This window comes from Triturus cristatus, chromosome 4_2 (assembly GCF_964204655.1).
Source record: "Triturus cristatus chromosome 4_2, aTriCri1.1, whole genome shotgun sequence".
NCBI lineage: Eukaryota > Metazoa > Chordata > Amphibia > Caudata > Salamandridae > Triturus > Triturus cristatus.
Genome location: NC_140586.1, coordinates 435298512 through 435311521, shown reverse-complemented (window position 1 = coordinate 435311521; position 13010 = coordinate 435298512). Strand labels below are relative to the sequence as shown.

General features: G+C 43.3%; 1 protein-coding gene across 1 annotated transcript in view; it reads right to left on the bottom strand.

Moving 5' to 3' along the window:
- The window catches only part of LOC146834533 (uricase-like), a 210604-nt gene extending 199855 nt beyond the window's left edge, over nucleotides 1–10749 (bottom strand). The window contains exon 1 of the mRNA XM_085601928.1: nucleotides 10599–10749. Within this exon, the coding sequence (XP_085458054.1) occupies nucleotides 10599–10628 (30 nt within the window). The 5' untranslated portion in view covers nucleotides 10629–10749. The remainder of the gene's footprint in view (nucleotides 1–10598) is intronic.
- Between the last annotated feature and the right edge of the window lie 2261 nt (nucleotides 10750–13010).

Genomic DNA, 13010 nt, shown 5'->3' with positions numbered 1-13010 from the left:
GGAGGTCCAAGTTCCTCAAAGAAGAAGGGTGGTCCAAGCACATCAAAAAGAATGGGATGTCTAAACACCTTGAAGGCGGCCCTATGCAGCACAAATATGAATGGTGTCCGATGCGGCACAACAGAATCAGATGCCCACAGTGGCACTCTGGACATTGAGTTTGGAGAGAAGGAGCAAGAGAGCGAAGTACCCTTAGACGACTATGGATTAGACCTTAACCTGGGGGACCTTGATGAGGACCGCCTCTTTAATGAGGATGAAACCCCTTCTACATCCAAAGGAATAGTTAAAGATACATTGGGGAAGGAAATGTTTTCCCGGCACAGCATTAAGCACCCCAGGATTGTCGATTGGTGGACCATGTGGGCAAATTCATCAAATGATGGATTAGGAACCCACTTGAGAAAGAAGCCCATAATATTCTAAAGGCTGAATGTTCAAGGCCAGTGATACATGAGAAAGTGTGCCTCACCCCTAATCTAGACCCGAATCTAATTACCTTCCTTTTTAGGCTGGGGAGGGACTCAAGGAAGGGGCTTCAGAGAACTCTTAAGGCTTGCCAGGTCTGCCTCCTGATGTAATCAGACCCCTGGCAAGGATCATCGACATGGTTAAAGAGTCATATGTCAATGAGCTCCCATTAGATATAAATCTCCTCATGGGCTGGAGCCAAAGGGCATTGGTCCTTCTTGGAAATGCCAACACTGGCCTCAATGCCAAGAGGCGTAGAGTAGTGCTCATGAAAATGAATCCTAAACTCGAAGACCTAGCTGAGAGAGAATCCTCAGAGAATCCCAAGGGTCTTCTCTTCGGTGAGTACATGATCAAAACCCTGGGCAAATACGTGGCAACCCTTACTGCTCTCTACAAGGTCCAATCTAACATGCGCAGGGGTTTCAGCCCAGGTGTTTTTGGACGGGCCGGCAAAAGGGGACTTTCTGCAGGCCGAAGATACTAGAGGTCCACCTTCTCAAACTTCAGACAACAAGGGTTTTGCAGAGGATACCAAGATGGACAAACCACGCCCTTTTATCTCCAACAAGGACATCTGCATCGTACAAGAGGGAACAGGTAATTTGGACAAGGCTCAACCGGCTACAAGAGTGAGTACACAGATTTCATCATCTTCTTCTTTCCTGGGAAGAGTGGGAGGTCTCCTCAACATTTTTACCCAGGTCTGGGAATCAATTACGCAGGATCCTTGGGTTCTAGAGATCGCCCAGGGTTTTAAGATAGATTTTTAGATATAATACTTCCAAGCTGTTCCCCCAAGAGAGAGAGGTAGAAGAAGAGGTAAAATGTAGGTTGCAGAAGGGCTCCATTATAGAAGCTCCCCTAGACCACAGAGTTGTTGTAAGTGCACTTTCCTTGTGGAAAAGAAAGACAAGGGGTGGAGGCGTGTGATAAACCTATGTGATCGGAACAGGTTCTTTGTATACAGGCATTTCAAGATGGAAGGAATCCATCTCTTAAGGGATAGGTTGCTAGAGAAAGACTGGATGGTAAAATTGGAACTGAAATATGCCTACTTTACCATTCCAATGGGCAGGAAGTGTCAGGGCTACATTAAATTCACCTGGCAGGGCCGTCTTTACCAATTCAGCGCGCTCTCCTTTGGATTCTCATCGGCACCATGGTTCTTTGCCAAAGGGATGAGAGCTGTAGCTTCCTACCTCAGGGAGCGAGGTGTGTGTATGATCATCTACTTGAAGAATATCCTTATCATGTCTCATTGCGAAACACAGGTTTTGAAGAGCTTCAAATTGGTTATGTCTCTTCCAGAAGGTTTGGGCTCCATAGTAAACAGGGAGAAGTCTATTCTTACCCTCTCCAGACCTCTGGAGGTTTTAGGCTTCACAATAGAAACAGTGAATGTAGTTCTACTTCTGCCTTAAAGAAGATCAACAACAATTTGAAAAGAGATAAGGTATGTGCTGAAATGCGAGTCCTTAGCTCTGAGGGAACTAGCCGGACTGCTGGGTCTTTTGTCCTCTTCTATTCAGGCATTCTTTCTAGTTCCCTTACAATACTTTGCCTAGGTGAGAATAATAGTGAAGACCCTTCAGGCAGGATTGTGGTATGGAGACAAGGTAGCTCTAAATCAGGAACCCAACCTGGAGTTGAATTGGTGGCTGGAGAATGTGGAAGCCTGGAATGGCATGGCGATCTTTGGATGCTTCCCAGAATTCATTCTGGATTCTGGAGTCAGGTGCGAGTTTACACAGTTGGGGTGCACACTTGGGTGTACTGGACAGTGGGGAATTGTGTTCACACAGAAGAGAAATAGCATCACATAAATTATTTGGAGTTGACTGCAGGGCTCTATGCTCTTATGAGTTTCAAACATTGTTTGCAAGGCAGAGTGGTTTTGTAAAAGATGGACAATGTTTATGCTATAACATGTAAAAATCACATTAGGAGGAACGAGATCTTCAGACCTATCAGACTTAGCCAAGAAACTCTGCCTGTTTTGCTTGGAACACAAGATCAGCTTGCAGGCAGAGTATTTACCTGGAAAGGCAAATGTGTCTGCACCTTGGAATTCAATGTTTTTAAGTGGTTTCACTGACTAAAAATTGAGTGGGGCCTATTTCAGAAAACTGTGTCAGATTTGGGGCCCACTAGATTTAGACCTCTTTGTAAGCAGGCTGGCATTTCAACTGATGAGGTATTACAGTTGGATGCCAGATGTGAGTGCTCTAGTAGTGAACTTCTTCCTTCCAATCTGGAAAGGGATCAACACTTACGCATTCCCACCTTTCACATAATTCAGAGGGTTCTTGAGAAGGTGAGGTTAGAGAGATGATCACTTGTCCTAATAACTCTCTTTTGGGTATCACAGGCGTGGTTTCCAATGACCTTGGAGTTAGCTTGCGGCATTTCCTTTATTATTCCTGCCGTAGAAGATCTATTGAAAGATACAGATGAAGAGGAACATCCTCTGATTCTGAAACAGACTTTGAGCCTTCTTGCTTGGAGAATATCAGCTGATCTAAAGAAATGACAGGCCTTTCCAGAAGAGCTGAACAACTCCTTGAAGAGTCCTGGGTTCGAAAAACATGCTATAGGTATAAAGGAATATTGAAAAGGTGGCTATGTTGGTGCTTGGAAAGGGATTTGGATCCTGTGTAGGGTCCTATAGTTCAGGTGGTAATTTTCTGGTCAAACAGTTTGATAGAGGCCTTAGCTATAGCACAATAAACTGCTAAAAGTCTGCAGTTGCTGCAGGACACAATCTTATCAATGGCAGGAGCATGGGAAATATGTCTGGTCTGTCAGGTTAAGGAGATCCCTAAGACCTAGGTATGAGACCCTATGACAAGTAAATTTAGTTCTGAGTATGTTTTCCTCTTTGCCTGGTAAAAGCTATTTGGGTCTGAATAAACTTTCTATGAAGCTTGCTTCCTTACTTTGTCTAATTTCCTGTCATTGAGTGTCAGGTGTTAAAGCTTTGGGGGCAAGTAACAAAGTATACGAATCCAATGCCTTTGGGGTAACTTTCGAGATTATTAGGAGAACTAAAACAATGTCTTACACTATATTTTACCCAAAATTTGATTATTGCAGAAAGTTGTGCATCCATGAAGGAGGGAGCAAGTTTTGTATTCAAAAGAGGTAGGTTGTTCTGTGCATGGACTTGATCTATGTAATGGATGTTCTGTTTGAGAATGTTTTCTTTATGATGTCAAAAGTCTTTCCTGTGCTGTATGGAGTGTCAGTTTGGCTGGCATTAAAAGAATAATGCATAATGTTAGCCTTCGTGTCTTTAATGAAATTCAGATTCTCTTGGCATTTAATTTGGAGAATAGTGATTTTTAGTTGATTTCCATCACTTTGGTGATGCATATATTATGTAAACATACCACATAATCTAAATAGACTAGGTCAGCTTCCCTTGCAAGCAATTTTGCTTAGATGGAAGATCTGTGCACAATAAAAATTGTAATCTAATTTCACCTTTGAGAAAAGCAACAGAAAACCTTAACCCACCATATTGTTTTGAACTTTTTTCCTATTTCTGAATGCATAATAAATCAGGGCTGTGTGTATAACAAGTTTATACAAATTAATTAATTTAGAATTTCCCAAAGAATGAGCTCAGCTTATTTTATATTTGAGGTCATACTTACTAAAAATAAATGCTGAAAAATGGAAAACTTCATACTGATGTATTTATGAAACGTTAACAATTTTTAGGTCGAGCATTCGAGACCTCTTGTATATACTTTAGTATATACTTATATATTAGTATATACTTATATGTGTATGTACTTTGTCGGCTCTGGAGATCAGCCCTATTACTTGTCTGCTTCCACTTAGGGACTTTTTTCTGTTCAACTGCCTCTATTTAACTGTCTTAATAGAAAAGGAGCAGTAGAAGTCAGTAAAATACCAGAATTGCTAGCTGCTGAGGGACTTTCTTTTTTAAATTTTTCTGGCAACTGCCTCTATTTAACTTTGTTGATAGAAAACGACCAGCAGAGATCAGTAAAGTACCAGAATCACTTTATTATTCTCTAGATTCCAGTCCATAGAAATTGTCTTCCACGAGCACCCGTAGACAATAATATTTTTTTCAAATCTTGTATTTTCAGTGATCTGACCACCGAAGGCCCTGATTTTATATTAAAAACAGAGCTTTGGACGATACCATTTCCCGCTGAAAAGCAATATTTCTCTCCATGTGTTCCCATACCTGGCGTGTCACGCAGTTTGGTGCTTACTTTCCCTTCAGGTTAAAGAACAGTAGATGTTTCAGCACCCAGGCTAATATGTTGCATAGCTTAATACATATAAGGTCCCAAAGGCGAGACCGATTGCATTGCAAATGCTTGTTGTTTTGGTAATTACATTTGCATAGTAGCTTAAATTGTAAATGTTATAACTAATCAATTAGAGAACAGTATGTTAATGTGTAATATTTTTCAAGGAATCAATTTATGTTTATGCTTATATATTATTAAAAATAAACTATCTTCCTAAGTTAATAAAAAAGACTTGTTTTTATGAGCTTATGAAAGCAATCATCAGTCTAGAACAATGTCTTATTGGGGGAGCACTACTCCCAGTGGCTCCATGTGCAGGTTGAATATCATAAGAGTGAGTTTAAATCCTTTTGGAGTCATGAAGAGAACTGGACTTGGTGGAAAACTGAACAATTCAATTTCTATATCTTATTTAGGGCAGCATCAGTGATACTCATCTGTGATTCAAGAGTTCTAAGTGAGACTGTTATGTTATTCTAGGTTGATTTGTATGGCACAACTTATCACATGTGAGGGTATCCAGGTGCTGGAGCAGGAATATAGGACAGGTGAAGCTTCTAGTTGAACAGCCAAATCTTCCATTTTTTGCAGCGGTCGAGCAGCGAAGGGGGTCTCCTGATGTGTTGAGGAAGTTCATTTAAGGCCTTGGCAGCGATGGAAGAGAAGGAGCGCCCTCCTGACTTGCTCCTGCAGATATGGGGATATGTGCAAGGGTGAGAGGCTGATCTTACCTATCTGGATGGATGGATGGTTTGAAATTGGTTGTTGAGGTATGCTGGTCCAGTGTTGTTGAGGGCTTTGTAGTGGCAGGCAAGCAGTTTATATTGGCATATTTTCTAGAAGGGTAGCTTTTGTAGTTCTGTGAGGTAGGTGGTGATGTGAGTACTTCTGGGAATGTCAAGGATTAGTCTGGCAGCAGTGTATTTGATGGTCTGGAGTCTTTGTGTGAGCTGGTTGGAGATTCCAACTTAGAGCGCGTCGCCGTAGTCAAGTCTGCTGGTTATGAGGGCCTGGGAGACTGTGCATTACGTATACATGGGGAGCCATTTGAAGATCTTGGGAAGCATTCTGAGAATGAGGCAGCAAGGTGCTGTCAGAGCGTTAACCTGTTTATTCATAGTGAGTTTGTCGCCTCCGTTGATTCCAAGGTTTCTGGTGTGATCTGTGAGGGTGGATGGCACGCATGTCCTAGTTCTGCTGGCCACCTGGATGGCCACGTTGGTTATGCAGGAGGTGAAGTTAGTACTGGTGGTATTATTCTCGTCTGTGACAAAGGATGAGCTGTGAGTCATCACACAGGAGACAATGTTGATGTCATGGGCTCTCTTATGATGCAGGCTCGTCAAGAGCTTCAAAGGTCACTGATAACTCAAGCAGCACCAATATACATGTTTCACCTTTATCAGTGATTGATAGAATGTCATCTACTACCTGAATGGTGACACTCTGTAATATAGCAAGAATGAAACTCAGATTGGTAAGGTTTGATGAGATTATCAACTCACTGTGCTAACGAGGCTGGCTAACTAGAGTCCTTTCTAGAAGTTTGACTAAGAAGGGACGGCAAGTGATGGGGCTGTAATAGGAGAGCTTATTTGGATGAAGGTCTTTTTTTGAAAATGAGTGGAATTTAACCAGTTCTCAGCAATGAGGAAAAGATACCTGTCAGACTAGGGACTTTATTGACATCATGATGTTAGACACCATAATGTGTAGTAGGCATGCGTTTAATGACAGATGAAGGAAATAGGTCATCCTCTCATGGCATTTTGTAAAAGAGTGCGATATGGTGGTTAAGTGTCTTGAAAAACTCATATTCACATCTTAATGATGTATGACCGGTGATCCCGGTCCATTTTAGTATTCTGTGCTCCCAGCCCAACCGGGTTCCACTTGTGGTGGCATGTCTTCTTAACTTCTGGCATTGACAGTGGCAGCATAACCTTGCAGCTCCCAGAGGTTAACAGCGGATGCAACAAAATATGATTTGATGAAATCTTTGGGGCAATTCTCAGCAGGAACTGATCGGAAAGACTGAGAGCCCTACTTATGTTACACGTTTTCACTACCTTTGCTGTCTAACGCAGTTGATTTTCCCTGGGCGCTCTTCATATTGGGACAATGATGAGCTTCTCTTCATGGGTATTCTCTTCTCCTGCAGCGCTGTATACTTTCTTTCCTTCCCTAAGCAGGCCAACATGCTCCTAGGCACTAGTTAGATCATGTAGTCCTTCAGCAGGAAGTACAGAGTTCGAATGGTATCCCCTCACCTCTGGAAGACTGACTGTCAGGCAGACATATACCCTTGTTACAAAGCAGCTTCTTGGAGTGCTTCCTTCCTTGGTCAAGAAGAACTTAGAACTTTAACAAAGTGTGGTAATTTGGACCTAACTTTACTATATTTTTTCCAGACAGGGGCTAGGGATCCACCTTTAGAAGCAGTTTGGGGTGGTTCTCTTTCAAGTATTCCTTTCAGGCTGCTTTCCAGACAAGCCTTTGTGTAAAGTGATGCTTCTCAAAGCAGATAGTATTGGCTCCTAGCAAGAGTACCATCAACATGAACACAATGAAGTGTGAGATTTCTGCATCTGGCTGTCATCAGCCTTCAAGGAGTAGTTATCAGGGACAGAAAAAAGAGCAGGTGTGGCATAGAAATGTCCTCACCTTGAACAACAGAAACACCAGTCTCACCCCTCAGCCCTACCATTCACGAAATGGCAGTGCTCAGGTGTCACATTTTGCAATTGTATATCATCCTGCCGGGTAAAAAGCATCAATAGCCCAACACCTTATTTCTCCTGTACCACAACCCTAATGGTGCATCAAAGAGTTCATAATATCCTAAGGGAGGTCTCGAAAAAGTCTGATTCAATATGAAATTATCAATCCCACCAAATGTTCATATGTTCACAGGTTTCAAGGAATATCTTCTTTCTCAATACTATAAATAGACATAGGAAAAATCACTCTTAGAATTAATATATAAAAACTCTATGGTAGAAAAGATAAAATGCTTCTTGATTCTCTTTCTGCTCTGAATTATTAGCAAGGTCAAACAACTTTAAACTGCGACTTATCTCATGGTAAGGATTGTATTGAATGAAGAATGGAAAGAATCCACACTAACAATAAAGATTACTTTTAGAACAACATATGAAATTGGGGGAGAAACAAGGAAAGGAAGTGAGAGAGAAAATATGGCACTGCATCCCACTTTCCTTGAATTCATCTGTTTCATGGAATGGCACCACTCAGTCGTGATGTTATGGAAATAGGTAGATCTGACCAGCTGTAAGCCAGAGGGCATAATATCAGTACTTAATAACAGCCGAGTCTCAGGTTCCAACAATGGATGATAATATGACAAGATTGGAGACTACCAGGACTCAGGCAAAGGTCCCAAAATGTTGCTGAATACACACCAGGCAAACTATATTGGCAAATGGGACAAGAGACAGCACAACCAACGGAACAAGGCAATAAAGGGGTTAACTGGAATTGAGAGAATTGAGAATGATAATAACAGACACAGAATGGAGGCCCCAGAAGTTTCAACAGGGATCTACTTCTCTTAACTTGTAAATGACCTCAATCCAGAACGTTAGTGTGTGTGAGTTCACAGGACAGTCCGGAACATCACGTTGTCAGGTACAGGCCTAGGCAGCTGCCCTTATGCTAGATTAGAGTGACACTGTGGCCAAAAGAAAAGGCAGGATACCAGATTCACATGTAGTCAGGCACTCAGGGCAAGGGTACACCCTATTCACCATGTGGGGGGGATTCCACTCACAACACAAGGCCCAGAGTTTACTAGATTATCACATATCGCAGTGCAGCAGCCGCAATTGCTGTGCTGTTCCACGTGAGAAGGAGAGAGCAGGAGAGCGCCATATTTACAGAAATATGGCACTCTCTTCCCCTCTCCCTAACACTGTTGAACAAATGTTCTGCCGTGCGCCACAGACACACCTTTGCACCATAATGAGTCTAGCATAGGTTTTGTACTGGAAAGATACCCTTCCAGTTCAAAATACTATGCTTAGACCAACTTTAAAACTTTTCCCACTGTATCTGTGCTGTACAGTGCAGCACACATGCCAAGTCGGAAAAGAAAGGTGAAATGAATGTCTGCAATTTTTGCCACAAAACCCTGTCTACTTTTATAAGTAAATAATGTTTTGCATCAAAAACCTTTGGTGGTTGCATTGGAAAGCTCATGCACCACCCATGGAATGCCCCCTGCTGTGCTTTTCTTTCAAGGGATTTTCCAGCGCAAAACAGGTTTTGTTTTGGAAAGTAAATAGGTAAAAAAAGATTTTGTCGATTCGCGTCACTTTTATGATGCAAACACAGTGTAAAATCTTAGCAAATATACCCCTTCATGCGGTTCTCTAAAGTACCTGGGTGCACAGGGAGTCATCCAAGTACCTGTCTCTGTACACCTAGGGGCATATTTACCAGAATTGTGGTGCAGCACAAAAAGTTACCTTGCTGCCCTGCCTCAGAGACAAAGGGCAATAATTCACCGTATTTATCTAATATGGCCCATGCCTGTCCTTTCCCCCTGCACTGGCGCTGTTTTGGCAGCCTTTCGCCAACTCAGGCACCCTGGCACCTTGGTGCCAGGGTGCCTGTGTTGCATGCAGGATTGTTTTTGTGCAGGAAGGAGCACCCTGCTGCACAAAAACAACCCAGCTCACACAGAGAGAGGAGAAAACGAGGAGAAATAAGGAGAGTTCTCCTCGTTACGCCTCACCTGGGGAAACACATATTTTTGGCACATTCCCAGGTTTACCAGGTTTGGTAAATCTGGAAATGCGTCAAATCTATGTGATTTGCATGGGAACACAGACAGCAACGCCCATGGAACACCTCCTTTACCAGTAGTAATGCAATGCAGCAATTTGCGCGCCATTGCATTACTCCATATTTATGAAGCCATTCGAAGCCACGAAAAGTGGCTCTGCTTGGCTTCATAAATATGACTTTGGGCTTTGCGTCATGCATGTACCACGTTGCATGGTGCAAGCATGACGCACGGCCCTCATAAATATGCCCCTCGGATTCTGATATGGGCAGAACAAATAAAGAAGATCAATAAGTATCTGTAATTGTCACACCTGCTTCAACAATAAACCATGTTCTTCCTTTCAGCTAGACAACGATGGCGACACGAAGCTACATCTGAGATCAATGCAAACCTGTAAAACCTGATTCTCGGATCCTATTCACTAACCATGCGCCACTATTTCGTTCTTCAAACAAAATGTTATTATTTTGACATAGCTGCCAAAATAAATTATTCATTGACTATCAAAACCAGTTTAATATCCATGTATACAAAGACCAGAGTGCGCGCCAAAATCCAGTTAATTAATTGTTATCCATGTGAATGAGCAAAAACATTGTAAACGGATTGCCTGCTGTGTCAAATTCGGATTAAAATGTAACATGTTCTTCGCAAAGGCCACAACCAAACCCACGTACTCATTGACACGCCATTTGCCTTTTTTTACTGCCCACTGTAAAGCCGCATGGGGGGTGGGGGCGGGGCGGGCCTACAGAACTTTTAAATCGCACCTATGAGTCGAAATACAACTCATACCACGAAGAAACATTTGCAACTGAATAACATAATATGAGCTAGACACAAGAAATGGAGTGCTCTCCAACCAGACTTTTTCTTTTTGTTAACAATTTTAATTAATTGAAACAATAAATACAAAATACACTGACACAAGAAATAGACGACTTTGCATCAGTGTGTTTTGAAATAAGTCTCATTTACAAACAGCTTTTTATCAATTATTCATAATTTAAAAAGAATCTCACCTTCTTAGATCCTGCGTAGAACTGAGCCATATTGAGAGTTGGACTATGTTTCAGTGAAGAACACACAGAGACGGCTTTAGACACCTGATGACAACCTCACATTGGCATGGAAGAAAAAAATGTAGCTGAAAAAGAAATATTTAACTATGCCTTGCAGCCAATCGCTGTTCTTTTTATATAAATGCCCACTTTGACTTTTAGATGTTGGAGGAAGGAGGAGGGAGTGCACCTAACTGTCGGACACATTCGATCTTGCAAAATAGCTTGCTTTCAAGCAGTGTTGCTGTTTATTAACAGAAATCGTTATTTTGCTGCCAGTAGAATCCAATGAAAACGCGCTTGCCGGATGGGTTTGGAGACAGTCCCATCGCAAACTATTCAAACATCATTTAAGAACTCGAGTTCATGTGAGCATGGCCCTGGGTTCATCTGGGCTAAAATGTTTTACAGACAACCAGATCACAGTGCGTTAACGATGCACAGCAGTGCCCTGGAATTACATATGACTTAGATACCATCCTAACCTTGAGACTAGATGCTGGGCAAAAAATGCCTGTCCATCCAGCCATCCATCCTAAGAGCATTCAAGAGAGTGAGCCTGTTGATTCTGAGTGTGAGTTACTCATTGTTGTCAACAGTCACTACAGTGGAACGGAGCCAAAGGAGAACTATGGGGCTAATAGTAAGGGCCTAACTACGAGTCTGGCAGGCCAAGGACCACTAGACACACAGAGGCACGGCGGTGGCGGGCCAGGCACCGCTGCACCGGCGCTCCGACCACTCACTTTTTACGGTTAGACTGACATTGCACCACCGCAACCGCCAGGGAACCGCAGTTCCCTGACAGTGGCACGACAGTCAAAGGCTCAGCAATATGCTGGTGGTGCCGCTGTAGCACCGACATGCATATTACGAGTTTCAGGACTGCCAGTGGTGTCATGGACTTCTTTACTCCATGAAAAGGCTGAAGGCCCTGAAACAAAGTGGGCCGCACAGGGCCCCCTGTTGCCCATGTGCATGGGGATGCATGCAGGGGGGCATAACATGTGCTCCCGCCTGTGTGCATGCACCCCCAATTCCTGCAATGCATGGATTTTACAGTCCATGCCATGCAGGAACTGTTTTTGGCACTTCCATTGCAGAACCCATTTTTAGAGGCACTGCCGTAACACCACCAAAAATAGCCCAGCGAATGGGAGGAAACTCGCAATCTGTGCGCACACAGGTTTGGCGCTGCGGGAGTGGGCCACCGGCATGGCAGTCTGCTCCTGCATCGCCAAACTCGTAATCAGGCCCTCAGGGTGGTTGTGGCGGTGCAGTGGCGGTCCGACTGTCAAAGTTGTAATTGGGCGGTCAGACTGGTGGAGTGGTGGTGGCTGGACCGCCACTGCCACAACCCTGTGAGTCTGGCGGTCCTCAGACCACCAGACTCGTAATTAGGCTCTTCGGGCCAGATGTACGACCATTGGAATTTGCGGGTCGAAAATCCAATGTACAACAGTGTCTGAGACACTGTTTGCAATTCCCAATGGAGTCGCAAATTGTATGCCTCATGAATAGTAATGAGGTTGTCGCAACCCCATTGGGAATGGCTAGCACTCCCAGGGATGGTGGTCTGTTGGGGTCAACAGCCCACCATGTGTGGGACTGCTTTTAAATAGAGCAGTTTAAAAAAAAAATGCAGCCTGTTTTCCAATAGAAATTAAACTCTTCAGTTTCATTTTGGAAGAGCAGGGACCACTGCCTGCCCTTAAATAATATTTGGGCATCCATTCCCAAAGGGGAAGGGGCCCCCTGGGGACCCCTTCCTGTTTGTGAGTGGTTTACCACCCTTCTGTAAAGGGTAGTAAACGGCGAGTGTTTTATGACATCAATTGCAGTTGCCAAACATTCATACATGGGTTTTTGAGTCGCTATTAGGAAGGGACGCCCTTGGCATGCCCCTTCCTAATAGCGAGTACCTTGCCCTATTTTGCAAGTCGCTAATTGATTAGCGACTTGCAAATTAGGGTTAGTACATTGGCCTGACCTATTTTGTGGTCACAAAGGGGCTGAAATCCCCTTTGCCACAGCACAAAATTGGTCGTACATCTGGCCCTTAGTAGACTTTAGGAGTAGGTTGTGTAGATAGAGAGTAACAAAAGCCAAAAACCTGCTTCCAAAATGGGCCAAGAGGGAGGCAAGATGATTGTAGCCTTCACCAAGGAAAGGCCAAAACTCTCTATGAGTGGCCCAGTATTAGACCCACATGGAGGAATAAATCAATTAGTGGTGGTGCAAGGAGAAACTATTCATCCCTGTGTAGACTGAATCTACTGCCAACGAGCTCCAAGCAAGCATGAGGTCACATTGACCACACCAAACCTAAAGTCAAGTCCAAGATCACCCAACACAGAGGCAGATGTAAAGTCA